Here is a 25,540-nt window from a genome sequence, read left to right as displayed (position 1 = left end):
TTCCTAGGCAGGCCCCTTCCCTAGCTGCTCCACACACGCCCATTCCATACCGCGGGTCCTGCTGGGAATGTCATCTCAAAGAAAAATAATATTAATAAAAAATAATTTTTTTATAGTTTGCTGCAGGTTGACTTTAGTTGGCTGGAGCGATAGCACAGCGGTAGGGCGTCTCCTTTCACGCGGCCGACCCATGTTCGATTCCTCCGCCCCTCTCGGAGAGCCGGCAAGCAAACGAGAGTATCGCGCCCACAAAGCAGAGCCTGGTAAGCTACCCGTGGCGTATTGGATATGCCAAAAACAGTAACAATAAGTCTCTCAATGGAGACGTTACTGGTGCCCGCTCGAACAAATCGATGAGCAACGAGATAACCGTGACAGTGACAGTGAATAAAAATAATAAATACTTTGAAAGGAAGTTTATAGGCAGGGGCCAGAGATAGCACAGGGGTTAAGGCACTTGCCTTGAGTGTGGCCAGCATCTGTTCAAATCCCCAGCACCAAAGTTTTTCTTCTCTTTACCTCCCAACCACTGAGCATGGCTGGGTGTGATCCACCCCCCTCAAAAATAAATAAATAAATAAATAAACTGTAGGCTGGAGATGTGGCTCAGTGGCAAAGCACTGCTTTACATATGTGAGTCCCTGGGTTAAACCCTTAGCGCACACACACACACACACACACACACACACACACAGAGACATCACAGAGTTTAAGAAGAAATCACAAAATATACAAGAAAAAGGGAGAATTCTTTGATGGGGAGCAAGCTCAAAGGGTTGGAGCACTTTGTTTGCCTTGTGTGTGCAAGTCTGAGTTTGATCCCGAGCACTGCGTGCTCCCCTGAGCACCACCAGGACTGACCCCTGAGCATGGGGGCAGCCTCTGGAGTAGCCTCTGAACACCGCTGGGTATGGCCTAAAGCTGAGAAATGTGTGTGCATGGAGGGAATTGCTTTCCCTCTTCCCCTGCCCTTCAGTTATTACTGTAATGACAGGGGCCGCACACACTTGGTGCTGGCCTGCCGGAAGTCGGCTGCAGCAAGCAGCACTCTCATACTTTGTGTCCTCAGGGATCCAGGCTTGTGGGGTGGTGCCTGGGATTGTACTGGGGCCGCATGCCTGCAAGGCAGGCGCTCCACCAAGGGCCACAGAGCAGAGAATTCCAAACATGTATCCCGAGGCAAAAAAAAAAAAAAAAGCCTGAAATGTATAAAAGGAAAAACTTACTTTTTACCCTGAACAGTAGAGCATGAACATTCTCTCATGTCACGTTCTTGGACAACATAATTTTTAGGCTTGCTTAGAAACCCATCGTAAGAAATATTTATTTAACCCATCTTTTTTTTTTTTATCATCAAACATTTAGGTTATTTCCCATTTCAGGAAAATGTTTTGCAGATGAAGGAAAGCATACCCTTTGGGGGCAAACAGAAGAAAAGTCCCTGAAGCCGCCTCTTGCTTTCCTGACCCCCCTCCCTCGGGGTCTCTGCCAGGCCTTCCAGAACACCCCCAGAACGCTGTGGGGTGCACAGCCAACTGGCCTCCAGCACCGATTCTCCCTGGGAGAGGACAGTCTCTGGCACACCTTCCCTGCGCCTGGCATCTTCTCCAGCATGCGGCGCCGTCTGACCCAGTTTGGACGCACGCCCGTCCACAGTCTTTCACTCCCCAGAGTCAAAGTCCTCAAGGGTCTGGAGGCCCACAGACAGGCGCTACGTTTTCATACTGGGGCTCCTCCTTCCCTTCTTCTCCACCCAGCCCCTGCACCTCCTGTCCCAGGGGGCCGCCCTGGGGAGCTGGCTCCTGCTCCTTCCCGGACCCCCTGACGCCATCGCCCGGATCTCTGGTCACTTCCTCTGCTCTGGCTCCTGCAGGTTCCACAGCCCCAGGGAGCTCCTCACTCAGGAAGGCTGAGCCCGGGCTCGGACCGTCAGAGACAGAGGCCAGCCCAGGGCCACCCTTGTTCCGACTCAGAGCCCGGCGGGGGGGCTTGGGGATGGTGCTCCTGATCTTGGGCTCTGTCTGCCCTTTCTGGAAACTACCAAAGCGGCGGAGGACTGACCGTACCGAGCCCTCTGCTCCCCGGGGAGTCCCTGCCAGCATGTAGATTGTGGTCACTGAGCCTGAGCTCTCCTGGACGTTGCCCTCGATGGCTTCCACACGCTCTGCCACCATCCGGCCACCAAGTGGGAGGCGGCGGCGGCCGGCGGCTGAGTCCCGGGGGCTGGCAGTGCCAGGAGGTGCCTCGCCGTCCCTTTCTGCTTGCTCTGGGGCTGTGCCCTCCTCAGCCTCCTGTTCTTCAGAACCTTGTTGGGCCCCCCGGGAGAGCCTCTTGGGCTTTCGGAGTGGGCTGGAGAGTTCCCCTGAGCTTCGGTGACTCTGTGGAGCAAACTTGGTGCCTTCAGCAAAAGAGACAGACGGCCGCTTGGCTCGGGCCAGGCTGGAGGTACGTGGGATGGCAAAAGGCGTGGAGGCGTCCTCGGGGGGAGGGAAGGGGCCCCCAGCCAGGCTGGACTCTGGGGACTCTGCTTGTACCACAGGAACCATTATTCCTGGCAGAGGAGACGCAAGAGTTCGGTGAGAGCTGGACTGGCCACCTCAAATCCTTCATACCCTCCCGGCCTCTTTTGGGAGGTCCCAAAAACGGGGCAAGGAAAAGCAGGGATGCAGGGCGGCTGGGACAGGGCGCTGGAGGCTTGCGTGACTCCGCTGTGCTCGTTTCTCCCTGCCACTTCTTCCTCTGAGCAAATGTCATTGCCATTTTCTTTTTTTTTTTTCCTTTTTGGGTGATACCCAGCGATGCACAGGGGTTACTCCTGGCTGTACACTCAGGAATTACTTCTGGCGGTGCTCAGGGGGATCATATGGGATGCTGGGAATCGAACCCTGGTTGGCCACACGCAAGGCAAGTGCCGTACCCACTGTGCTATTGCTCCAGCCTCGCCTTTTTCTTTTTCTTTTCTTGTTTTTGGGTCACACCCAGCAGTGCTCAGGGGTTACTCCTGGCTCCGTGCTCAACTGCACCTATCCATTGTACTATTCCTCCAGCCCCTCTAATGCCTTTTCTTTTTTTTTTTCCTTTTTGGGTCACACCCAGCAATGCACAGGGGTTTCTTCCTGGCTCTGCACTCAGGAATCACCCCTGGCAGTGCTCAGGGGACTATATGGGATGCTGGGAATCGAACCCAGGTCGGCCGCATGCAAGGCAAACGCCCTACCCACTGTGCTATTGCTCCAGCCCTTCTAATGCCTTTTCTAACCAAGTTCTAACTCTTTATTTTGGAGGCCGGAGAGACAGCATAGGAGGGAAGGAACATGCCTTGCAAGTGCTGCTTCAGTTCACCCTGGTTGATCCCCAGCTCTGCATCTAGTCCCCAAGCACCACCAGGGATCATCTCTGAGTAAAAAGCCAGGAACAGTCCCTGGGCACTGCTGGGTGTTGCCCAAATACCCCATCTCGGGGGCTGGAGTGATAGGACAGTGGGTAGGGTGGTTGCCTTGCACATGGCCGACTCATACTCAACCATTAGCATCGCATGTGGTCCCCCGAGCACCACCAGGAGTATTTCCTGAGTGCAGAGCCCCTGAGCATTACCAGGTGTAAAAAACAAAACAAAACAAAATGACCCGCCTCCTTCCACCCTTCCACAAACAAACAATTTTGTTTGTTTTGCAGAAGCCGGGGGTCACAACCAGCAGTGTCCAGAGGCCACTACTGGTTCTGTGCGGTGCCTGGAGGACCATGTGGTACTGGGGTAATATGGGATCAGCTGCATGCAAGGCAAGTGCTTTAATCTATGTCACATCTCTCAGGCCCAAACCAAGTTCAAACTCTTTTGTCCCTTTATTTGGTTTTGGGGTCACTCCCAACAGTGCTCAGGAGACAATGTGGAGCTGGGCTGGAATGCAGCAAGGGTCTGGCGCCCTGACCTATCTCTCTGGCCTCATATGCCACCACACAGACCCCTCTCACACCTCTGAGCCTGCGTGACTCTATTCCTCTCCTGAACTGCTACTGCCACCCCCCACCGCTCTCTCTTGGCCAGAGCCTGTAGATCCTGCAGGACTCGAAGCCAACCTCACTGGCACTGAGTCCCCTTTCCTGTGCCCGGTCACCCCAGCAGGCTGGGAAGATGGGCCTCTCAGCGGAGCCTGCGGCGCGGTTCAGTGAGGAATTCTTGCCCATGGGGGAGGACACAGATCTACCTTGTCCCTTCCGTGCCCCTTCGCCAGGAAGCGTGACCGGCACAGAAAGATACTGGCACACATTTGCTGAGGGGGCAGAGGGGAGAGTGCGGGGCCAGGGTCATGCTCCGCAGCAGAGCGTGAGCCTCCCACGCCTGAGGCTCTGGGTTCAAGCCCTGGTACGTGCACATACGCGCGCACACACACAAGAGAAGGTTGTGGCGGGCAGGGCTGCTGCTTGGGGGAGGAGCTGGGGGGGCGGGGTGGTTAACTACCTTCTGCGGGGGGCACGCAGTAGGTTGGGCCCTCGTCTTCCTCTCCAGACTCGGGGTCCGAAGAGAAGGAGTCGTCGGAGGCCCAGCCCGTGGATGGCTGCTCGATGAAGCTGTGGTTGAAGGGGATCTCCGGGTCGTGGTGTGAGACTGTCGGGAGTCCAGGTCAGCCACAGAGCCCCGGGAGGCCTTGGCCACTCCACCCAGCACTCCCTGCGCTCACTTACCTGTCACCCAGGGAAGCTTGTGGCTGCTGAGGGACCCACAGGGGAGCGCTGAGCCCAGGCTGCTCAGTGCTCCCCACACCTGCAGCTTCATCCTGGACACGGCAGCTCCATCTCTCACTGGCCTGAAGGTGGAGAAAGATGGTCAGTGCAGAGGCCTCTGGGGAGACAGGACCTTTCTGGCCCAGCATTAGGATAAAGGAGATGGTGACACAGTGCCTGGGCCCACAACTGAAAGGTAAATCAAATCCACCACACCTGGGGCAGTAATTGGCTCACACAGTGTCTCTATGGGCCTCAGTCTCCTCATCTGTAAAATGGGGATATCTTCTGTCTAGCAGAGCTGTTTTTAGAACCCAGCATGGGCCTGGACACTGGCACAGACCCCTCAGGTGCCGCTGAGTGCTATCACTGTCAAGTATCCAGCACCATGAGCTCAAGAGGCTCCTCTACCCACTCCCTGCCCCCCACCCTCCCACTCTGCCACAGCAGGGAATAACAGCTCAACTCAACCCTTTCCACTGATGGTCTGTGCACAAATGCTCATTTCAAGGGTATTTCCCCATCCCAGGCTCTAGGGGGCAGCCCAGGGCAGCTCATCTGTGAGCGGGTGTAGTTCCAACAAGCAAAATGAAGAAAAAGGAAAAGAAATTTTGGGGCCAGAGTGATAGTACAGCAGGTAGGGTGTTTGCTTTACATGCAGCTGACTCGGGTTCAATCCCTGGCATCCCATATGGTCCCCTGAGCACCACCAGGAGTAATTCCTGAGTGCAGAGCCAGGAGTAACCCCTGAGCATTGCCAGGTGTGAACCAAAAAGCAAAACAAGGAAGGAAAGAAAGAAAGAAAGAAAGAAAGAAAGAAAGAAAGAAAGAAAGAAAGAAAGAAAGAAAGAAAGAAAGAAAGAAAGAGAAATTCTTTTTAGCTCCCTACTCCGAATTTCTAGTGGGCAAGAAAGACAGTATATCGGTAAGCTGTCCGCCTTGAATGCAGCTACCCAGGTTCATCCCTGAGACCACAGATGGTTTCCCGAGCCCCACCAGGAGTGATCCCTGAGCAGTCTGGAGTAAGCTCAAAAAAGAAAATCCACGCAAAACAAAACACCCCCCTTGCCTGCTCCACCACTGCTCGCACTTGCACGGCACCCTGAGCTGTTCAGGGCCTGGCCTCCTCCTCCCCTCCCACAGTGGCCGTCTGTGACTGTCCTCCCGACCGGGTGCATCACCAAAGCAGAGTGCGCAGGATGGGCAGAAGAAGGCCATGGCAGTCTTTTCTTTCTGCCCCACCTTTCTGCCAGCCTGGTCCTGGGGTCCTCCTGCTCATGCCCCTTTATGGCTTCCCAGGAAGCTTCCGGAAGGCAGGTGGCTGCCCTGGCGACTGCCGAGTCAGACCACTGCCAACCACTTCCTTTCCCTCGGCCCTAGTGTGCGCAAGGCCAGGTTGCCCCCTGCCCCTGCCAGATGCCACCTGACTTCCTTCCACATGGGCCAGGAGGGCCAGGCTGGTGCTCACCTGTCCTTGGGGGCCAAGCGGGCCGCCCAGCAGCAGCAGGCACAGCAGGCGATGCCCAGGAGCAGCAGCAGCAGCGGCACCAGGATGCCCACGATGAGGACGGCATCCTGACTGCGAGAGCCTGGGGGCAGAAAGGGGCAGAGTCGGAGCCTCCCCCACGGCACACACTGACAGCTCCAGCCTAGCTCTGAGTTGCTTCTGCCCAGAATGTTCCACCCAAGGGTCCCTCCCCACTCTGCCCAGTCTGAAGTCCCCTTCCTCCAGGCAGACCTCCTGCTGCCCTGTTCCCTCCCAATGGTTCCTGGTCGGTGCTACAAACTCCTGTCCCCAGTTCTGGGCCCGGACTCAACCCAAGGTCAACCCCACCCTCTCATGTCCTGGACTCTGCTGTGTGTCTCAGGGAGCCTGGGCTTGGCTGCATCCTTGGGGCTCTAAAACATCCCAGTCAGTTTCAGGCATTCATTCAGAGAATGTCTTTGACAGGGCGTCTGCCTCCCTCACCAGAGCTGGGCCCCTGCAGTCCCTGCCAAGGTACCCTGGTTTCCGCATCCCACACCCTCCTTCTCCCTTACCCAGCTGGCAGGCCCCAGAGACAGGGTGGCAGGGCCCCTCTGGACACTCGCAGGGCACAGAGCAGTTGTTGCCATGGAAGCCAGATGGACACGAGGTGTTGCAGCTATGGGATGGCAGGGAGAGACAGGCAGAGGCTGGTGAGAAGGGACAGGGGTGGGGGGCAGGGAGCTTTCTGGGCACTGCGCCCGATCCCCCGCTGGGCCGGCTTCCCGGGTGCTGCCCTAGCACAGTCCTGCTGCTCCAAGCCACAGACTATGGCCCTGACAGCATTGGGAGAACCTCTCAGCCCCAAAGCTGGTTTTCTAGAAGTTTCCAATATCCGGGACCCCGGGCTCTTAAAATACAATTTGGTACAAGGCCCACCTCTCATTGTGCACATCCCTTGCCCACCCAGCACAACTGTGAGAACAGCAAGATGCCCAGGGCCACCTGAGGGCGTCTGGGGAACACCCTCGGGGTCCAGAGGCCTGAGCAGGGCCAGCCCAGCCTCCCCTCAGCCTCCACTTCTCCCCTCTCACAACACTGTCCCGTGTGCCAGGGGTGTCGCCCCACCTGGGAGACACAGCATCTCCGTTCTACAGCTGGAGGCCCCTGGGAGACAAGTGTGGGGTCTGGCGCACACCCCAGGTCACTCTCCCCACTAGTGAGGGGCATGGTCAGTTTAGTCCAGCATCACTCAGACCCTCTTTAGAAGGCCCCAGAAAAGGAGGTATCAGTCCTTAGGGGGCCCCTGGGTGGGTTTGAGGGAGATGAAGAAGCCAGGAAGGGAAGTCCGCACCAAGGCCTGACAAGGCCCTGGTGTCCCTTCTGGCCGCCCTCACCTGGGTCCCCAGTAGCCAGCGCTGCAGATACACTCCCCAGTCACCGCGTCACAGGCCCCTTGGACACAGGGGGGGCAGGGGGAGTTACAGGCCTCCCCAAAGGTGCCAGCTGGGCAGGGGTCCTCACACCTGAGGGAAGGCGAGGTGAGCAGAGAGGAGCCCCACCATCGACCCCCAGTGAAGTTGGGCTGCGAACAGGGCCCTGACTTGGGTCCCCAGAGGAGGCAAAGGGCAGGAAGTGGGGTGGGGTGGGGCTGCTGACAGAAACCTCTCACAGCAGCCCTGGAGACAGACGAGGGACCCAGAGGAAAGGAGGGAAGGTCCTGAAGAAGGTGCGCCCCGCCCCCAAGCAGGCCAGTCCCTCACCTGGGCCCCAGCCAGCCAGGGTCACAGTGCTGGCAGTGGCCAGAGTCAGGCTGACAGGCCTCCCCAAGCCGGCAGTGGGGGCACTGATGCCGGCAGCTCTCACCAAAGGTACCAGCTGGGCAGGGCTGGTGGCACTGGGTCCCGTTCCAGCCTGGCTCGCAGGACGGACAGCTGCCTGTGTCTGCAGAGCAGGCTTCCTTGGGCCTGCAGTGGCCACAGCTGGAAGAGAAGAAGTGGTTCCTGGGCACCTGGGAGCGGAGGGCTGAAGTGCCCACCCGGGCATCCAGGGGGCGCTGGAGAGCAGCGAGACCCGCTCAGAGCCTCAGTTTCCTCTGCCACTGCTCTCACCTGTTATCTGCAGGTTCTGCAAGGATTCCAGCCTTTCCCTTCTAGAAAGTCCCACCCTCCCTCCTGGGGGTCCAAGGCCACACCAGGAGCCGGCAGCCTGGTCACAGCAACCAAATGGCAGTCCAGACTGCTCCTCTGCCCCTCCCCCCTCCCTCTCTCCCACCCACCGCAGTGGTCCCTGACATCTGGCACTTTGGAGACTCGGTAGTTTTTACCTCCTACTCCCTAACACTGAAATGTACAAAAATGAAACATTTCTGGTGGGAATGATAGTACAGAAGGTAGGACGCTTGCCTTGCACGCAACTGACCCAGGTTTGGCTCCCGGCATCCCATATGGTCTCACCAGGAGAGTTTCCTGAATGCATATCCAGGAGTAACTCCTGAGCACTGCCAGGTATGACCCCCAAACAAAACAATTTTTCCAGTTTTACTGGGATGTAACTGACACCCAGTGATGCTCAGGGCTTTCTCCTGGCTCTGTGCTCAGGGATTGCTCCTGACAGTACTCGGGGTCCAGATGAAGTGCCAAGGTTGGAACCAGGATTGGCAGTGTTCAAGGCAAGTGCCTGAACGCCTGGACTATCTCTCTGGCCCACAGAATAGAATTCTTTATCAGTTTCTCTTTTGGCCCGTGAATACTGGAGGTAGGGTGCTAGGGATCTCCCAGGAGGTGCTCAGAAGGTCTGGAGCTCCTGGTTCAACGGTGGGCCCGAGGATGCAGAGCTGGGGTCTTCCCTGCAGTGTTGAGGGTCCCAGGACTGCACCCAGTGGTTCCTGGGGGACCCTGTGATGCCAGGGACGAGAGTGGGGCATGCAGCAGGCAAGGCTCACACCTTAACCTCCGTACTATCATCTCCCGACCCAAGGCTGTCAGTGTTTGTTTTTGTTTGTTTGTTTGTGGCTTTTTGGGTCACACCTGGCGTTGCACAGGGGTTACTCCTGGCTCTGCACTCAGGAATTATTCCTGGCGGTGCTCAGGGGACCATATGGGATGCTGGGAATCAAACCTGGGTCGGCCGCGTGCAAGGCAAACGCCCTACCCGCTGTGCTATTGCTCCAGCCCCTGTCAGTGTTTGTTTAACGGGGATGAGACGAAAGAGTGGCAGAACAGATGAAGCCTGATCTTGGGGGCACCCAGCGTCTTGCGCACACCCCTCCAGACACACCCCGTGGGCCCGCGCCACTGTATCTTGGTGGAAAGCGCCGCGCCCCTCCCCGCGCGCCCCAGCCCAGCCCCTCCGCGCTCTCCGGGCCGCCCCGCGCTCTCCGGGCCGCCCCGCGGCTCACCTCTCGCGGCACTGCGGCCCGTAGGTGCCGGGCGGGCAGGGCAGCTCGCAGCGGGCGCCGCGGAAGCCGGCGGGGCAGCTGCACTGGCCGGTGGCGGCGCTGCAGCGGCCGCGCACGCACTCGCACTGCTGCCGGCACTCGGGGCCCCACCAGCCCGGCCGGCAGGCGCAGCGGCCCGAGTCCTGCGCGCACGGCGAGCCGTGGCAGGCGCAGCGGAAGCTGCAGCGGCGGCCCCACCAGCCCGGCTCGCACACGCACGCGCCGCTGGCCGGGTCGCAGCGCGCCGCCGCCAGGTTGCACTGGCACGGACGGCGGCACGTGGGCGACCACCAGCCGGGCTCGCAGCGGCACGTGCCCGTCGCGGGGTCGCAGCGCCCGTGCGGGCCGCAGGGGCACGGGAATTCGCAGCGCTCGCCCCAGCGGTCGGCTTGGCAGTGGCACACGCCGGTGTCCGGCTCGCACTGGCCGTGCGGGTGGCAGGTGCAGATCTCACGGCAGTCGGGGCCCCAGTACTGGCCCGGGCAGCCTGCGGTAGGGCGGGGGAAGAAGGGGTGCGGGCGGAGTGAGGAGAAGGAATGGAGGGGGTCCCCCGTCGTTTACACGAGAAACAGGGGGGCCGGCCCGCCCTCCAAGAGCCAGGGACAGACCCTCTCCCCCTGGGGCCCAGCTTACTTCCTGCCCCAGACAAAGCCTGAGCAGTGACCCCAGCCCCGCCCCCCCCCCCCCCCCCCCCGCCTTAAAAGCCCCAGTCTCTCTCAAAGGCTGGAGGGACCCCAACAGCCAGCACTGGGGGACATTTCCTCTCTACCCTGACTCCGGGTGTCCAACCTCTGGCCATCCGTCCATCAGCCCTCTCCCACCCCTCCCCCCTTTCTTCTAAAGAGAGCAGACAGTCCCCCACCCTGGGCCTTCTTCACTGGAAGAGGATGATGGAGAATTGTCCGTTTTGTAATTTTGAGGAGTGCCCCCCCCATCTTTCCTGAGAAGTTGGAAAGGAAGGTGAAGAGCCCCGAGCCTGTGGGTGGGGCTTTGTGGCGCAGGTCACTTCACAGATGACTCAGGACATCTAGGAATGCGTCACTTCCTGCCCCTGGACCTGAACACGGACACTGCCCCCGGCGGCTTGGGAGTGCCCCCCTCCCCCAGTCCCGTCCCCTTCACCCTCCTGCAGACGCAGGACTCACTCACGGGAGTCGCAGCGGGCCCCGAAGAATCCGGGCTTGCACCGACAGAGGCCTGGCTTCACGCACACTTCCTCATCCCGGCAGGCGTCGAGCCCCTCGCAGATGGCTGGAAACCCCCCACCCAGGTTGGAAGGATTCGGGAGTGCTCCCAGGAGACACTCTGCCCCCCCCCCCCCCCCCCGGCTCCCAGTTGCCTCTGGTGGAGGGGCGGGGTTGTCGCAGGAGGGAGAGGAAAGGGGCCCCAAGAGGCTAGGAAGGAAGGGGTCCAGACGCGGCCTTCCCGTCCCCGAGGGGGTCTGTCCCAGCTACTCACGGATGCTGCATTCTTGATCTTTCTGCTGCCAGCCTGGGCAGCACTGGAGCTCGGCCGAGGGGCTGTGGGGCAGTGTGGGGTCAAGTGAGGGCAGCCTGGCTCAGCCGCTCCGTCTCACGGTCCGGGGCTGGTATCAGGGCAGCTGCCTCGCCCCTCTCAGACTGCCTTAGCCCAGGTCAAAGCCCGGGTCCCCAAGCCCTTCTCTGGTTTCCCACCATTGGACCTCCCCACTGCCCTCAGCCTGTCCCTCTAGCGGAACCCCCACACCCTCTCTCCCCCCCAGCACCTCATCACCAGTTTAGTCACTCCACCCCCACCACGCTCCCTCCAGACCCACCTACTGGCCCTGCAGACGTGCTGCCCTGTGGGGTCCAGCTCGGACCCCGGGGCACCCTCGGCCAGGAGCAGCAGCAGCGACAGCAGCCCCGGTGCCATGGCGGCCCGAGCAGCGGGAGGGCCAGGCTGGTCTGGCCCCCACTGCCCACAACCCCCTCCCTGCTTCCTTCCAAGGCTTTTCCTGAGGAAACCAGGCCGGAGGGGCGGGCTGCCATGAGGCACCTCCCTGAGAGGGCGGGCGGACACTGCAGAATTGAAAGGAAACGAAGGCCCATGGCCAGGCCGGACTGGGGGCTAGCGGGGCTGGCCTGGGTCTGGAGGGCCAGGAAGAGTGAAGCCGTTCCAGGGTAACGGGAACAGGCAGAGAGCTGGGGGGAGGGGGGCAGGGGACACAGGGGAGCCCTGGCTTCCCAGCAGGTCATGTTCCCAAAGGGAGGCTGGAGCCAGGAGGACTCAGTGACAACCAACCGAGGCAGTACTCAGGACACCGGCGCCCTATGGCTGGAGGAGGCGGACAGACAGACGCAGAGCTGTTTCTGGGTTTCACGGGCTTTATTAGGATAGCTCAGACCATTGGCTGAAGAGTGGCAGGTGATGGTTCTCAGTTCCACGGGGAAGAGAGAGGAAGAGCTTTCATCTGCACTGGGGGCTGGGCCCGAGGCGTGGGAAGGCAGGTCGCTTCCCTCCTGTCCTGCCTTCCATGGCCCAGTCTAGGGTAAGTGTGCGGTTAAAACAAAGCCCTGTGTTTGCCTTGCACGCGGCCGACCTGGGTTCAATCCTCGGCACCCCATATGGTCCCCCAGGCACTGCCGGGAGTAATTCCTGAGTGCAGAGCCAGGAGTAACCCCTGAGCATCGCTGGGTGTGACCCCAAAACAAACAAACAAACAAAAAAACAGAGCTCTGTCCTCATTTGAGATCACACATCCATCCGTGGCCAGGTTCCAGTGTCTGGCCTTGGGGGCAGCTGAGACCCCCAGCCCCCTCAAATGTTCACGGAAACCGTTACAAGGCCGATCAGGAGTTGGGGGTTGCGGGGCTGCCCACAGGTGCCAGAGCGGGTGGCTGTGTGGCCTCCTCTTCTGCCCCTTGAGTGCAGGCGGCTTTGCTGCTGGTCTCAGCCTCCGGGGCCTCTGCCGTGCCACGATACCATAGGCCGAAGCTGCAGGGACAGCCACGAGAGTCTGAGCCTGTGGCCCGAGCCGTGGAGCACGGGGCCGAGGGTAGAAGCGGCGGGAAGGGGACATTCCAGCAGAAAGGGCGACGTGAGCAGGGACCCAGGTATCAGGGAGCAGAAAGGGCAGGAAAGAGAGGGGAAGAACCAGTGCAGCCCCTCCCGCACCCCACCACCTCACTGTCTCCTCCCCCAACATACAAATTCTGGATTCTGGACTCGGGGGCTGGGGGATCTTCCTTATCGTTGGAGATCAGGAGCCATGAGTCATCTTCATCATCGCTGAGGCAGAGAGAGGAGATGTGGGAGCCATTCATCAAAGGACAGCGGGGCTCCGGCTTCGGTACAGCCCCAGGGACCGGCACAGGAGGGCAGGCTGACTAAGCGGCCCCCAGACTGGAGAGAAGATGAAGCTGGGCATAGGAAGGATGTCTTGAGGCTTTGGTGTCAGGCCCAACATAGGCCTTGGCAAAGGTGCAGCACAGTTGCAGAAAACACAGATCCAGCCAAGATGGGGAACGGGAAAATGAGCATAGAGAAACAGCATCTGCATACAAGCATAGCCAGTGGGGGGGCAGTGGAACCCAGAAAGAAGGGTGCCAGGCTCAGGACAGCAAGCTCAGAAGGTGACCAGCCCACATCAGTAAGCCAAGACGTGATTCAAGACGGATAGAGGGCTGGAGCGATAGTACAGCGGGGAGGGCATTTGCCTTGCATCCCATATGGTTCCCTGAGCACCGCCAGGAGTAATTCCTGAGTGCAGAGCCAGGAATAGCCCCTGAGCATTGGCGGGTGTGACCCAAAAAGCAAAAACAAACAAACAAAAAAACCCAAAAAACAAAACAAAACAAAAAAGAGACAGAATAGAAAGTTGAATCAAACCAAAACAGGCTTCCCTGCAGGAGGGGCAGGCCAGAGTGGCAGGCTCTGCACAGTCCTGGGGGTGACCGGGATGGCTTTGCAGGCTCCAGAAGTGGCAAGGTTAGGAGACAGTCTCAGTGTGTGAGTAGGCTAGATGAATAGGTCCCGGGGTGACAGGCTTGAAATGATTCAGCAGATGACCAGGAAGGTCCAGGAGGAAAAAGGGGTCAGCACACTCAATAGGTGTTGAGGCTGAGTTCAGGAGGACCAGGCCAGGTTAGTGGGTTCAGCAGGAGGAAGGCAGGTGGACCCATGGGAACTGGAACCCAGGACTGACCTGCTCTCCATTTCCTCTGGGGTTCCCAACATCTTGGCCTTGATCTTCTTCCGCTGCTTCCTGACAGCCACCTTCATGGCTTCCAGCAGAAGCCCAGGAACCCGGGCATCTGTGAGCAGCTCCCTGCAGAAGAGGGGGAAAGGAGGGAGCAGGGGCTGTCAATAGGAGGTCTCACCTCAAGTACATCTATGAGTTGTCTCCCTCTCGTTTTTGCTTTTGCTTTGGAGGCCACACCCAGTGGTGATCAGGATTAATCACAGATAGGTCGTGTTCTATTACTTTATACTCTCTTCTATCTCTCTGGTGCCCTCCTTTTTTGTTTGTTTTTGGGCCACACCAGGCGGTGCTCAGGGGTTCCTGCTGGCTCTGCAATCAGAAATCACTCCTACTGGTGCTCAGGAGTCCATATGGGATGCCGGGAGTTGAACTAGGGTTGGCTGCGTGCAAGGCAAGCACCCTATCCTGTACTATCACTCCAGCACATCCATCCAACTCTCTCTCTCTCTTAAATACTAACGTTCCCTCAGATCTTGCTCAGCTATCAGCCTTCCTAGGAACACTTCTTTGGTTTTGGGGCCACACTTGGCAGTGCTCGAAGGCCATTCCCAGCTCTGTGCCTTGAGGTTGCTCCCAATGATATATCAGGGACCAGGAGGTGCCGGGATGGAACCTGGGCCTCCTGCATGTAAAGTCTGTGTTCAGCCCATTGAGCTCTCTGTAGCCCAGGAACACTTCTTTATTGGCACCACTGAGAACCCTGCATGGTACTGCTCCATGGCCCCAGTCCCTGATCTGGATGAAACCCCAGGGGCCAGGGGCTATATGATGCATGTATTCCCAGGGCCTGGTACATGTCACTGCCCATACATGAGTGAAGCAAAGAAGGAGGAGGGACCCTGGGGCCCCAGAGCTGGTGTGAGTGGAGCCCAGCTGGGGTATTCACCGTTGGAAATAGGCCAATTCCTCCTTCAGCAGGAAAACGTTGGCTTTGAGTTCATTCCGCTCCTTGAGTATCTGTTCAACCTCTTCTCGACTGAAGCCGGCGCATGGCTCTGCCTTGGAAGAGGAGCCTGGTTTCTGGGAAGCATCCACCTGCGCAAGGACAAGCATGGTCATAGGGTCCTCTCCATGAGGGAGATGGCTCAGCACAGCTTCTGCTTTGCCTGCAGTGGTTCAGGTCTATCCGCAGCATCGTGGTCCTCTAAGCACTAAGTGACTTCTCTTTTCCCCTTAATTGTTTTCTGGGTCACACCGGCCATGCTCAGGGGTTATTTCTGGCTCTGCTTTCAAGAATCATTCATGAATGTTCTCAGGGGACCGTATGGGATGCTGGGATGGAACCCGGGTCAAACTACCTGCTGTACTATGCCAGAGTGACCTGCATCGAGCAAAGAGTAGACTCAGCATCATTAGGTGTGTCCCTCCATTCCCATCCTCCCCCCAAAAAAACATACACACAGGGTGTCACCCCAGTTAGATCTCCCCGCCCGCAGGCCACCACAGCAGGGTTAGAGGAAGTGACTGGGCAAGGGCCCTGCAACAGACACCCCACCAGTTCCCGGGCTGAGATTGGGGCAGAGAGGGGCTGGAGGCCCCTTCCAAATTTACTGGAGAGCCAGTTAAGCAGTGCATCAAACTCTGGGTCCCTCACCAGGCACTCACCGGCGCGTCAGGAGACCCCGCGGGTCCCGCACCCGCAGACTCCCGCCCCGACTCCGGCGCGGGCTCCGGGACGGGCTGCCGCTCCCTCTCGCGGTCACGTGCCGAGCGCAGCTGGGTCTCTACGACCGCCAGTTTGTGCCGCAGCTCCGCGTTCACCAGCAGGAGGCGCTGGAGCTGCTCCTGCAGCTGGGGGCGGAGCGGAAGCGGGTGGGCGGGGCGCCGCGGGCCCCGGGAAGCCCCGCCCCGCCGCCGGCTCGCGCAGCCCCGCCCTCACGGCCTCGGTCTCCTGGCTGCGCTGCAGCAGGTCCCGGCTGTGCGCTCGCAGCTCGTCCCGCTGCCGGTCCGTCACCTCCTTGAGTCTCCGCAGCAGAGCGCGCTCCTCTGGGGGAGGGGCGATCTTAGGAGAGCAGGGAGGCGGTCCCCGCGCCGCCCCCGCCCCCCGCGCGGCCCGGGCCCGCACTCTCACCCTGGGGCCCGGCGCGCAGCTCGGCGCGGAGCTGCTCGTTCTCCTCCCGCAGCCGCCGCAGCTCCAGCTCGGCCTGCTGCGCCGACACCTGCAGCTGGGGACGCGGGGCGGTCAGGGGTCGGGGCTCTCGGCTCCCAGAAGCCGCGCGGCCCGGGGGCGCCACTCACCGAGTCCGGGCTCGGCCCCACGGCAGCCTTTTCCAGGAGCTCCAGAGCCCGCACCACGAGCGGCACCAGCCCCGCGGCCGCCTCGGGCCCGCAGCGGCGCGCCAGCTCCTGCAGCTCGGTGCCCAGGGCCCCCGCGAGGTGGTACACGAGCTCCGCGGCCGTCCCCGACCCCCGCCCCGCCGCCGCCGCCGCCCCCTGAGGCCCCCAGCCCTGGGCGACCGGGGCCTCCGGCCTGGGCTCCATGTCCCCACAAGGCCCGCGACGGCTCCCCACCCCCACGCGGGACAGGAAAGAACCCAGCAGCCCAGGCCCAGGAAGCAGATCGGGGCAGCTAGAGGGCGGGGTGGCAGGCAGGGGAGGAGCAAACAAGGGAAAGCAGGGCCTGGGCAAGGACCAAGGGCCCCACGCCCTGGGCCGACTAGCCCCCAAGGTCACAGGAAGTGGGACTGTGGGCCAGGCCCTCCTAGAGGTTATTTTCAAGCCTCCCCACAGGGTGCCCAGTTCAGGCTCCGCCCCCGTGTCTGGAGTTACCGTCACACAGTGACTGCCAAGCACACCAGGCAAAAGGTGAGTGGACAGCAGGCTGCTGTCCAGTCCTGGTGCCTGTCCCCTACCAGGCAGACCACAAAGCCTGGCACTGCAGCTCCAGAAAACCTGCTCCAGGTACTGCAAGGCTCAAAACTTGCCAAAGGCTCCAAGAAATGTTTAAAGGGAAATTAACCAAAGCCGGTCTGCAGCTCAGCCCTGCAGCCCCTGGACAGGGAAGTCTTCCTGCATCTTCAAGGCTGAGAATAAGCCTCACATATAAACTCATCCCTGAAATTTGCACTTCTGGGGGGAAAAAAAAAACCTCAAGCACTCCTATTTATACAAAATTTATTATTATACTTCGTTCAGGGTTACAAGACACCAGGAGATCAATACAACACAGTAAGCACAAAATAGAGGGGGAAAGAGGCCAAGCTGCTGAATGTCACCAGCTTGTCTGTGGGGGCCAAAGGCCCCAGCCTTTGGGGGTTCTGTGGTAGGGGGCAGTGAGGCATCGTCTAGGCATACAAGTCCTCCCGGTCTGCAGAGTAGACCTCGCCCTCCTGCAGGAGTGCAAAGTTGAGGAAGTGGGAGGGCCTGTGCACCTCGTGGTAGAACTCCTTGGGGTTTGCCAGCTGCAGTTCATACTTCATGTTAGGATCATGCCGGACACCTTGAGGCGGAAGAAAAAGCCAGAGTTAATGAGGCTCCATGACTCACCCTGCCTGGGCCCTGGGATCCAAACCAGGTCAGACCTAAGCATGAAGGTTCAGGTGAGGGCTTAACCCTAGCCTGACTCCTATGCTCCCACCCTCCTTCTCTAGGGTATGTGAGCTGCCACTGAGCCATATCCCTGGCCCCATCCCCACTTCCGGTGCTCCTGCACTTACCCATAAAGTTGTAGTTCCACGAGGACTGAGCAGGGACCATGAAGAAGCCGAGGAAGCGGTCTGAGAGCAGCATCTGGACCCTCTCATAATGGGAGGGCAGGTAGCCCTTGGGGTTGTTGCCCTTGTCTGTGTTCTGGCGGCCCCACTCATAGCCACTGGGGGTCAGCTTGTAGGCGGTCAGCGTGCAGGAGCCCGGGGTGAAGCTGGAGAGGAAGAAGGGCAGTCCAAGCTCAGACCACCCTTTTGGGCCTTGTCTGAAAGCCTGTCCTGGCCCCCAATACTTCCTCCCAAGGGAGCCAGCCTACCTGCAGGTGATAATAATGGTCTTCTCGCCATCCCAAGATGGATTGTCAGCCATGATTTTAGCGTGGGTGGTGACATCCTGGGGTGAAAGCTGAGGGGACTCATTGGGCTGAGTGTGGATCCAACCCAGTGGTTCCATCTCCTATAGGCAAAGAGCAGATGACAAGCTAGTTGGCCGGCAGCCCTCTACAGACACAATCCCACACTGCCGAGTACGGTGTCTAACGCCCCCACGCCCTGAGAACAGAGCCTGCCACCTCCCCCACCACTGACCTTGAGGTACTCATGCTGGGGCAGCTGGCCAGGCAGGTGCACAGTCTGGTGAGTGCCCCACTGCGGCACCATCACAATGCAGCGGATCTCCTTCACCTGAGGGTTATCCGGCGGACTCACCCCATACAGGTATCCTGCAATCTGAAGAGAAGAGGGTCAAGGCCATCCTGGCTGTGCTCAGGGATCATTCCTGACAGGGCTCAGGGGAGCATATGGGGTGCTGGGAATCGGACCCAGTTGGGTGTGTGCAAGGTAAGCAAGCACCTGCTGTATCACCCCTCCGTCCTTTTCTAAATTACCTTCGTATTATGGAGGGGGATGATGACTCTCAGTGATGGTCAGGCCAGCAGAGCTTGGGGCTACCAGTGCCATTACTCCTGGTTGTGCCATAAGGTGCCAGGGATCACATGACAGCTGAGCATGCCTTCGGTATATGCCCTACTACGTGAGTGACATCCCAATCCCTACCTTGATAGTTTTTGCCATTATCTACAGTTTTGTTTTGGAGGGATCATACCCACTTGCAAAGCACATATTTCAGCCCTTTGAGACATCTCCCCAGCCCCCAACAGTTATTTTAAATTCAGTATCCATGAATTTCTTATTTCTAGATGCTAATCCATTATATGAGTTATGCTAAAACTTTTCCCTGGGGAGGTCTCCTGAGCAGAGCAGGGGACGCCAGAGCCACACCTGGCAGTGCTCAGGGCTCTCCCATGATGTGCTTGGAATTGAACCTAGATCCCTGTGCCTGACAAGCATGCACCCCTAACCCTTTCTCCTTAAGTCCCAAGTTGTGTAAATATTTTCTGTTAAAGTTTTTAAAAATTAATTAGGGGGCGGGGTTGGGTTCATATCCAGCAGTGCTCAAGAGACCCTGGTATGATGGCAGGGATCAAACTCTGGTTCAGCCATGTGCAAGACAAACACCCTTTAAAAAGAAAAAAAAAAAAAAAAAAAAAGGAAAAGCACCCTACTGCTCTGTACCATCTCTCTGACTCTCAAATTTTAAAAAAATTATCTTTCAATTTTTTTTTGGGGGGGAGCGAGCATACCTGGCAGTGCTCAGACTTATTCCTGGCTCACTGCTCACTCCTGGAGGGGCTCAAGGGACCATATGTGGAGCTGGGGATCAAATTGGGGTCAGCCATGAACAAATGCCTTGACTCACTGTTCTATCTTCTATGCCCCAAGTTTTTGTTGTTTTTGGGTTTTGTACATACCTGGAAGTACTCAGGGGTAATCCTGCCTCAGTGACAGTGTGTGTGTGTGTGTGTGTGTGTGTGTGTCTCTCTCTGGGATGGGGTAGGGAGAGGGGGTCGACTGGGGAGGGAAAAGCGGGTAACAATGATGTAACATGATACTGGGGATTAAACCTGGGTCTCCTGCATACAAAGCACACATCTCAGCCTCCATCTCTCTGACCCTTAAACCCTTTTTAATTACATATTAACAAACCTGTTTCCAACTATCTGCCACTCCCTTCCAGTAACTGCTAGATGTGTAAGACACCATTCACTGTTCTTTCATTTTTGGGCCACAGCAATGTTGGCAGGGGTTAAGTGGGGTGTGCATTACACCCAGCTCTGTGCCAAGGAGAGCATCACCCTGGACCCCCAAATCATTTTCTTAATTGCCACAGCTTGATAATGTTTGATGCCAAACCTCATTGTGTTGGCAAAATTTGTATCTGCCTTTATCCATGCAGCTTGCAACCAGCATCCCAAGCTCCAGGAACTCTCAGATGAGCTTTGGGCACACATGGCTGGAGAGGTGACTTAACAGGCCCGAGGACATGCACTGCATGCAGAAGGCCCAGATTCAATCCCCCACCACATAGTCCCTTGAGCACCACCAGATGCAACCCCAAGTGGAGGTAGGAGTGGGGTCCACCCCCCAGAACGAAATAAACCCAAAACAACCCTGGCCATTTGCACTGTGGCCTGGCCGAGCACATGACTCACTTGGGCCCGAAGGTCAGATATGCAGATGAACTTCTTAAGCACGTTCTTGGGGAGGATGTAAGTGTAGCCAGTCTCCTTGATGTCATCAGACGAGACGTAGATGTGATTGGTCCGCAGGTGCAGATTGGCAGCGGAGATGGCCCTGAAAACAGGTGGGGAAGGTCAGTACTTCTCTAGTGCAGTATCTCAAGGACCTCCGAAGCACCCTCCATGGCTCTGCTGTGGCCCTGCCCGTACCTGACCCTCCACTCAGTCTTAGAGGAGAAAGTCTGGGTCTCATAGTTGCTGGTGGTGGAGGTGATGATCTCGTCTCCATGCTTGTTGACAGTGCGCGTCTGCGTCGCTGTCAGCTGTGACTGCTCCTTGGTCTGTTTCTCAATCTCAGCAATCTGCTGCCGCTGCTGTGACGGCGCCGAGATCTCCATGCCCAGGATGATGTCCCGGATTTCTGACTGTGTCAGTGACGCTACATTCACACTGTGGGAATAGTGGACAGTAGGTGTCATCCCAAAGGATCCCTCCTCCTCAGTCATTAAGCCTCAGGACCAAGTGTGAAACTTGGTGAGACAGGTAAGCCTATACTCATGCCTCAGACAACCCTCTAGAGACATGCGTGAGGGAAGTGAAAAGCAGAGAAGCCTTCAGGAGACCCGACCCCTCCCACTGCTCCCCACAGCAGCGCCCAGATCAGCCTGGCCTCTGCACTCCCCCAGAATACTGCTCTTCATCACAGCTGGTACCAGCAACACTGAGGGGACACTGGCAGCTCTGCAGGTGTTTCTTGTGACAATGACAGGGAGGAAGGGGAGGATAGGTATGTGTACGATTAGCAGGGGTATCTGGACTCCAGATACTGAAACTTCTTTTCTGTTCAGTTTTGTTTTGGGGTCACACCTAGTGGTGTTCAGGGTTGACCCCTGGCTCTGCACTCAGGAATCACCTCTAGCTATGGTCAGGGGATCACGTAGGATGCTAGAGATTGAACATGGACCAACCATGTGCAACTTTGTGAAACCAAGGGCAGAGCAGAAGTAGCTCTGCCCTTAGTTTCATTCAGTAAGGCCCAGGGCGGGGGGAGGAGACGGTGGCACACAGGCAGGGACACACCCAGAAGTGCTCAGGGTTTACTCCTGGTTCTGCACTCAGGGATTACTCCTGGTGGACCCAGGGGACCATATGGGATGCAGGGGATCAAACCCGGGTTGCCTGCATACAAGGCCAGCGCTAAATTCACTGCACTATCACTCCTGCCCCTTTTGCTCTTTTGGCAACTTCTGTCTATCCGTCCTACCACTCACTTGTTTTTCTTGCCATAGTCAGCCAAGATAAGGTCCTTTAGCTGCACCTCCACCTTGATCCACTCCTCGTCAGTGAGAGTGGGCCAGATGTGGTGTGGCTCTGTGATGGTCGTCTTATCTGGCTTCAGGATCACCTTGGCCCGGTCATTGTTCACATGCAGGGCACGAAGGATCAGGATGAGGCGGGAGAAAGCCTGGGGAGAGACACAGGAGCATGGGGGTTAGGTTGGAACCTGAGTGTTCCCATTCTCTGAGACAGTCTGTTCACCCTTCAGGGAGCCCAAGGACTGTTTCTGACTCCGAGGGTGTTGCAGCCGCCTTCCCCGAGAGACAAGCTGATGTGCAGAGACTAGCACTGCTGTCCCCTCTAAAGGCTGAAGCGAAGCAGAGGGCCCCTCGTGGGAAATGCTATGGTGCAGGGTCCACTCAGGTCCCCAAGCCCACACTTCCGAGTGACCCTCTTCCCATGACAGTTTCGTACCGTGTACGAGGAAATGGTCTTTAGCCAGTCATCGTAGAGATTGAAGAGAACCATCTGGGGCTCCGTGGCTTTCAGGATGAGGTCCCCAAACTTTTCCACCTTGAGACAAGCTTGGAAGGGGAGCTGGAGTTCTGACCCTTTGATCACGATATTGGGGAAGTCCAGCAAGTGCACCTGAGACAAGATTAGGCGAGTGATGAGCAAGGGCTCCTGCAGGTCTCAGCATGGCCCGCCCCGACCCTGGGCTCAGCCTCACCTCCAGCGGGTCCAGCATGCCCTTCCTGGTGACGATGATCTGCTTGGGCTGCTCCTCCACGGGCAGGGAGCGGATCAGAGCAGCTACCTCCTCGGCTGTCTTCCACTTCGCTAGCTACAGGGCAAGCAAGAGGGAGAGAAATGAGCATCCACGCAGGCGCATCAACTCAGACAGAGGAGCCAATCCTGCTCCAGTCCAAGTGCGTCTCTGCCATTTGCCACTTGTGTGCAGTGCTTGTTTGAACATTTTGTTTTTTCTTATTGTAGATGTTCTGTTGTGTTTATTTTTATTTTTTTTTTGCCACACCTGGTGGTGATCAGGGGACCATACGGGATGCTGATAATTGAGCCCGGCCTGGCTGTGTGAAAGGCAAGCACCCTACACTCTGCATTATTGCTCCGGCTTCCAGTGCTTCTATGGACTACCCTTACTGAATGTTATGCTACTTCACTAGTTGAGAAATGGTGTCAAATGGCCTTGTCCCAATAGGAGGAGCTCATACAATACTAACAGCCGTCTCTACAATTATATACCACATACACTGAATTAAAAAAATTAAAGATCACAAGAAAAGAACCGGGGGGGTCAGAGGCAAGCGAGATGGCACAGAAATTTAAGGCATGACCTTGCCTGCAGCTGTGGCATCCCCATATGGTCCCCTGAGCACCATGCCTATGGGCCAACACTCCCTACCCCCAACAACATCCTCTTCCTCCCCTGCAAAAAAGGGCCTGAGATATGGCTCAGAGCAGGGCACCTGCTTTGCATGGGTGAGGTTCTGGGCTCAATCACTGGCACTACTGAGAGAGGGCAAAAAGGACACTCACTCTGGAGAAAGCTCTATGAGGAAATTCACTGAGGTGGAGATGAGCATTAAGGTTTCAAGCTCTGGAATCCTGACCTGACCTCAAAAGAAACCTGCTGTGAAGGAAGAGAAGGCGGCTGGACTGGTCCCACCCAGCCAGAGACTGTCTAATCTAAAAAGCTGAGGAAATGTGCCTAGGCTGAAGGAGAGACACGGTCAGAGTGACACCCTAAGAATGTCTATTGCCTGCAGAAAGACGATGTTTAGTAGCCTGATCAAGAGAACTAAGAGGGCTGAGGAGACAGCTCAAAGCAGGAGTGTTTGCCTGGTATGCGGAGCCTCTGGCCAGTGCCACCAAGCACAGAGCCAGGAGAAGCCCCTGAGCACTACCAGTTATGACCCCAAAGCAACTAAAATGTTACCAAAACAAGCCTGTGCTCAGGTTCCCTAAATGTAGTCACACAAAGGCATAAATACCCAGCACTGCAGGGCTTAGGGGTCAATACCCAGCATCACAGGGCTTTGGGTCAGTACCCAGCACCACAAGGCTTAGGGGTCAGGACCCAGCATCACAGAGCTTCCCAAACACTGTTGGGTGTAGCCCGAAGGCCCAAACACTGCTGGCCCAGGTAAACAAACAAAAAAACAATATACCCATGCTCTAAAAAATAGGAGGTTACTAGTTTCCACGGTCTCTTTCCCTACTCACCTGCCCCAAACGCTTCTGTCCAGCCCACACCGATGTGTGGATTATCTTGAGGAACAGCTGCCCCGTGCGTGGATTGAAGATGAAAATGGCCCCATTGATGGGTTTGGTAGTCAAGTTCCCTTCAAAGGTCTAAAGAAAGATCACGTTAGTCAGCATGGCCTGGGCGTGACCATCCTGCCCTCAGAGATGTAATCCTATTTACCCGCTTACTCCCCCACACCCTCACCTTATGGATAGTAACTCTGTAGACATTGGTGTCGTCCACAAACCAGATGATCTGGTTGGAGAAGAGTTCACCGTAGTTCTGCGAGGACAGGTAAGGCTCGGTGGGCTCAGATGAGTAGAGCTGCAGCCCCTTGCGGATCCGCTCACGTAACACATACAAGGCAGGGTTTGCCTTCATGATCTTGGCCATGGCCTGCTGGATGAGAGGCTTGCTGCCTGGGAACCAGTTTCCATAGGCACTGTGGGGGCCAAGAGACAAGAAATATAAGGGGCCAGAGAAATCGTATAGTGGGTAAAGCACTTGTCTTGCACATGGCCAACCAAGGTTCAACCCCCAGCATCCCAAAAGGTCCCCTCAGCACTGCCAGGAGTCATTCCTGAGTGCAAAGACAGGGTGTGCCACTCCCCCCCAAAAAACACAAAACAAATGGGGAGGGGGTGTTCTAGAGAAATCATATAGAGGCTAAAGTGCTTGCCTCACATGCACCCAACCCAGATTTGATCCCTGGCACCATATGGCCCCAGAGCATAAAGCCAAGAGGAAACCTTGAACACAGCTGTGTGTGGCCCAATGCCCCACTACACCCGCCCCCCCGCCAAAAAAAAAGACAAGAAAAATCAAGATTACGTTAACAACTTAAAAATCAGGCAGACCATAGCTTGGCAGAGAAAGAAAGATTATTTCAGGAGCTCAATGGGCTGCCGCACATTTTCAAGTGGGAGACTCAGAATTAACTCCCAGCATCCAAAGTATCCTAAGCACAGCTGGGAGGGAGTCGAACAGCTCCTGGCGTAGCTCCGCACAAAAAATAGACAATTAGGGGCCAGAGAGACAGTACAGTGGGTAAGGGGCTTGCTCTGTATGCGGCCGACCGGGGATCAGTTCCCAGCACCCCATATCTCTGAGCACCATAACAAGTGATTAGTGCAGGAGGAATCCCTGAGACTGCGAGGGGTGGCCCAAAAACCAAGATTATAAAACAAAAAAAGAACAAACCTAAAAATAAATAAGACAATTGGCCAGTCTGGCGTGAATCTGCCTATGTACAAAGAGGCAGGGAAGAGTGAATAATCCAGAGAAGAGAAGAGCCAAAGCTCACCTCACACAGACGAACCAAAACTCACATGGACATTAAGCTAAGGGACTGATGGAAAATACAAGCCCATGTGTCCCCCTTACCTGTGCAGGTTATAGGCCAGGTCGATGGCGATGAGCACACCTGTGGGTGAAGGGTAGATACTCATGTTGTCTGTGGTATAGTCCAAAAACTTTGCCCGGGCGTAGCGTTCAATGTCATGGGAATCGTAGTCCCCCCAGCGCAACTGGATGTCGATCCAATACTTCTGAGTGGTGGTGCTGTCCATCACATCCCTGTGGGGGGTACAGGAGTCAGAACTCCAGTCTTCAGAAAGCCACTAGCACAACTGACATTTCCAGAACCACAACTCTCTCCAAGCAACTGGTGAGATGGTTCAGGGGAGTGCAAGCTTTGCACACATAAGGCCTGTGCCCATCCCTGCCACATAATGGTCCCAAGCACCACTGGGCATGACACCCCAAATAAAAGCAGTCAGGGGGAGTGGCAGGGGGACCAGGAGAGAGCTTAAGGGGCTGGAGCACATGCTTTGTAGGTTAAATGCCTGGGTTTGATCCTTAGCACTGCAAGGTCCCTCAAACACAAACACAGAGAACAAGATTTCCCCCAAACACTACATTCAAAC

General features: G+C 57.1%; 3 protein-coding genes across 14 annotated transcripts in view; all 3 read right to left on the bottom strand.

Moving 5' to 3' along the window:
* Positions 1–1,299: 1,299 nt before the first annotated feature.
* Positions 1,300–11,584, bottom strand: SCARF1 (scavenger receptor class F member 1). 2 transcript variants are annotated; one of them, XM_055131514.1, is made up of 11 exons: positions 11,422–11,584; positions 11,085–11,146; positions 10,776–10,877; positions 9,588–10,113; positions 7,951–8,169; positions 7,585–7,713; positions 6,763–6,866; positions 6,191–6,311; positions 4,684–4,805; positions 4,460–4,606; positions 1,300–2,551 (listed from the first exon to the last, which is right to left on the bottom strand). In XM_055131514.1, exons 1-11 carry the CDS (start codon positions 11,517–11,519, stop codon positions 1,683–1,685), a joined length of 2,499 nt encoding a protein of 832 aa, XP_054987489.1. In that variant the 5' UTR covers positions 11,520–11,584; the 3' UTR covers positions 1,300–1,682. The 2 variants fall into 2 exon arrangements, with proteins under 2 accessions (XP_054987489.1, XP_054987490.1); XM_055131515.1 differs by lacking the exon at positions 7,585–7,713.
* Positions 11,585–11,959: 375 nt separating this feature from the next.
* RILP (Rab interacting lysosomal protein) lies at positions 11,960–16,366 on the bottom strand. 11 transcript variants are annotated; one of them, XM_004605266.2, is made up of 9 exons: positions 16,087–16,365; positions 15,920–16,013; positions 15,728–15,834; positions 15,454–15,639; positions 14,735–14,883; positions 13,792–13,914; positions 12,795–12,875; positions 12,495–12,581; positions 11,960–12,463 (listed from the first exon to the last, which is right to left on the bottom strand). In XM_004605266.2, exons 1-9 carry the CDS (start codon positions 16,327–16,329, stop codon positions 12,193–12,195), a joined length of 1,341 nt encoding a protein of 446 aa, XP_004605323.2. In that variant the 5' UTR covers positions 16,330–16,365; the 3' UTR covers positions 11,960–12,192. The 11 variants fall into 11 exon arrangements, 9 of the variants coding, with proteins under 9 accessions (XP_004605323.2, XP_054987591.1, XP_054987590.1 ...); XM_055131616.1 differs by having other exon boundaries at positions 11,960–12,581; positions 15,454–15,633; positions 16,087–16,362; XM_055131615.1 differs by having other exon boundaries at positions 11,960–12,581; positions 15,920–16,007; positions 16,087–16,362.
* A 579-nt stretch (positions 16,367–16,945) lies between these two features.
* PRPF8 (pre-mRNA processing factor 8) overlaps positions 16,946–25,540 on the bottom strand; it is a 32,757-nt gene continuing 24,162 nt past the window's right edge. The window contains exons 32-43 of the mRNA XM_004604980.2: positions 24,999–25,190; positions 23,820–24,057; positions 23,594–23,722; positions 22,080–22,193; positions 21,824–21,997; positions 21,343–21,536; positions 20,282–20,521; positions 20,045–20,186; positions 18,081–18,221; positions 17,810–17,949; positions 17,505–17,707; positions 16,946–17,287 (exon numbers count right to left, since the gene is read on the bottom strand). Of these exons, the coding sequence (XP_004605037.1) occupies positions 17,133–17,287; positions 17,505–17,707; positions 17,810–17,949; positions 18,081–18,221; positions 20,045–20,186; positions 20,282–20,521; positions 21,343–21,536; positions 21,824–21,997; positions 22,080–22,193; positions 23,594–23,722; positions 23,820–24,057; positions 24,999–25,190 (2,062 nt within the window). The 3' untranslated portion in view covers positions 16,946–17,132. The remainder of the gene's footprint in view (positions 17,288–17,504; positions 17,708–17,809; positions 17,950–18,080; positions 18,222–20,044; positions 20,187–20,281; positions 20,522–21,342; positions 21,537–21,823; positions 21,998–22,079; positions 22,194–23,593; positions 23,723–23,819; positions 24,058–24,998; positions 25,191–25,540) is intronic.

This window comes from Sorex araneus, chromosome 3, assembly GCF_027595985.1.
Source record: "Sorex araneus isolate mSorAra2 chromosome 3, mSorAra2.pri, whole genome shotgun sequence".
NCBI classification, from domain to species: domain Eukaryota; kingdom Metazoa; phylum Chordata; class Mammalia; order Eulipotyphla; family Soricidae; genus Sorex; species Sorex araneus.
Note: the sequence above shows the minus strand (reverse complement) of the source record. Positions and strands in the feature narration are given on the sequence as shown.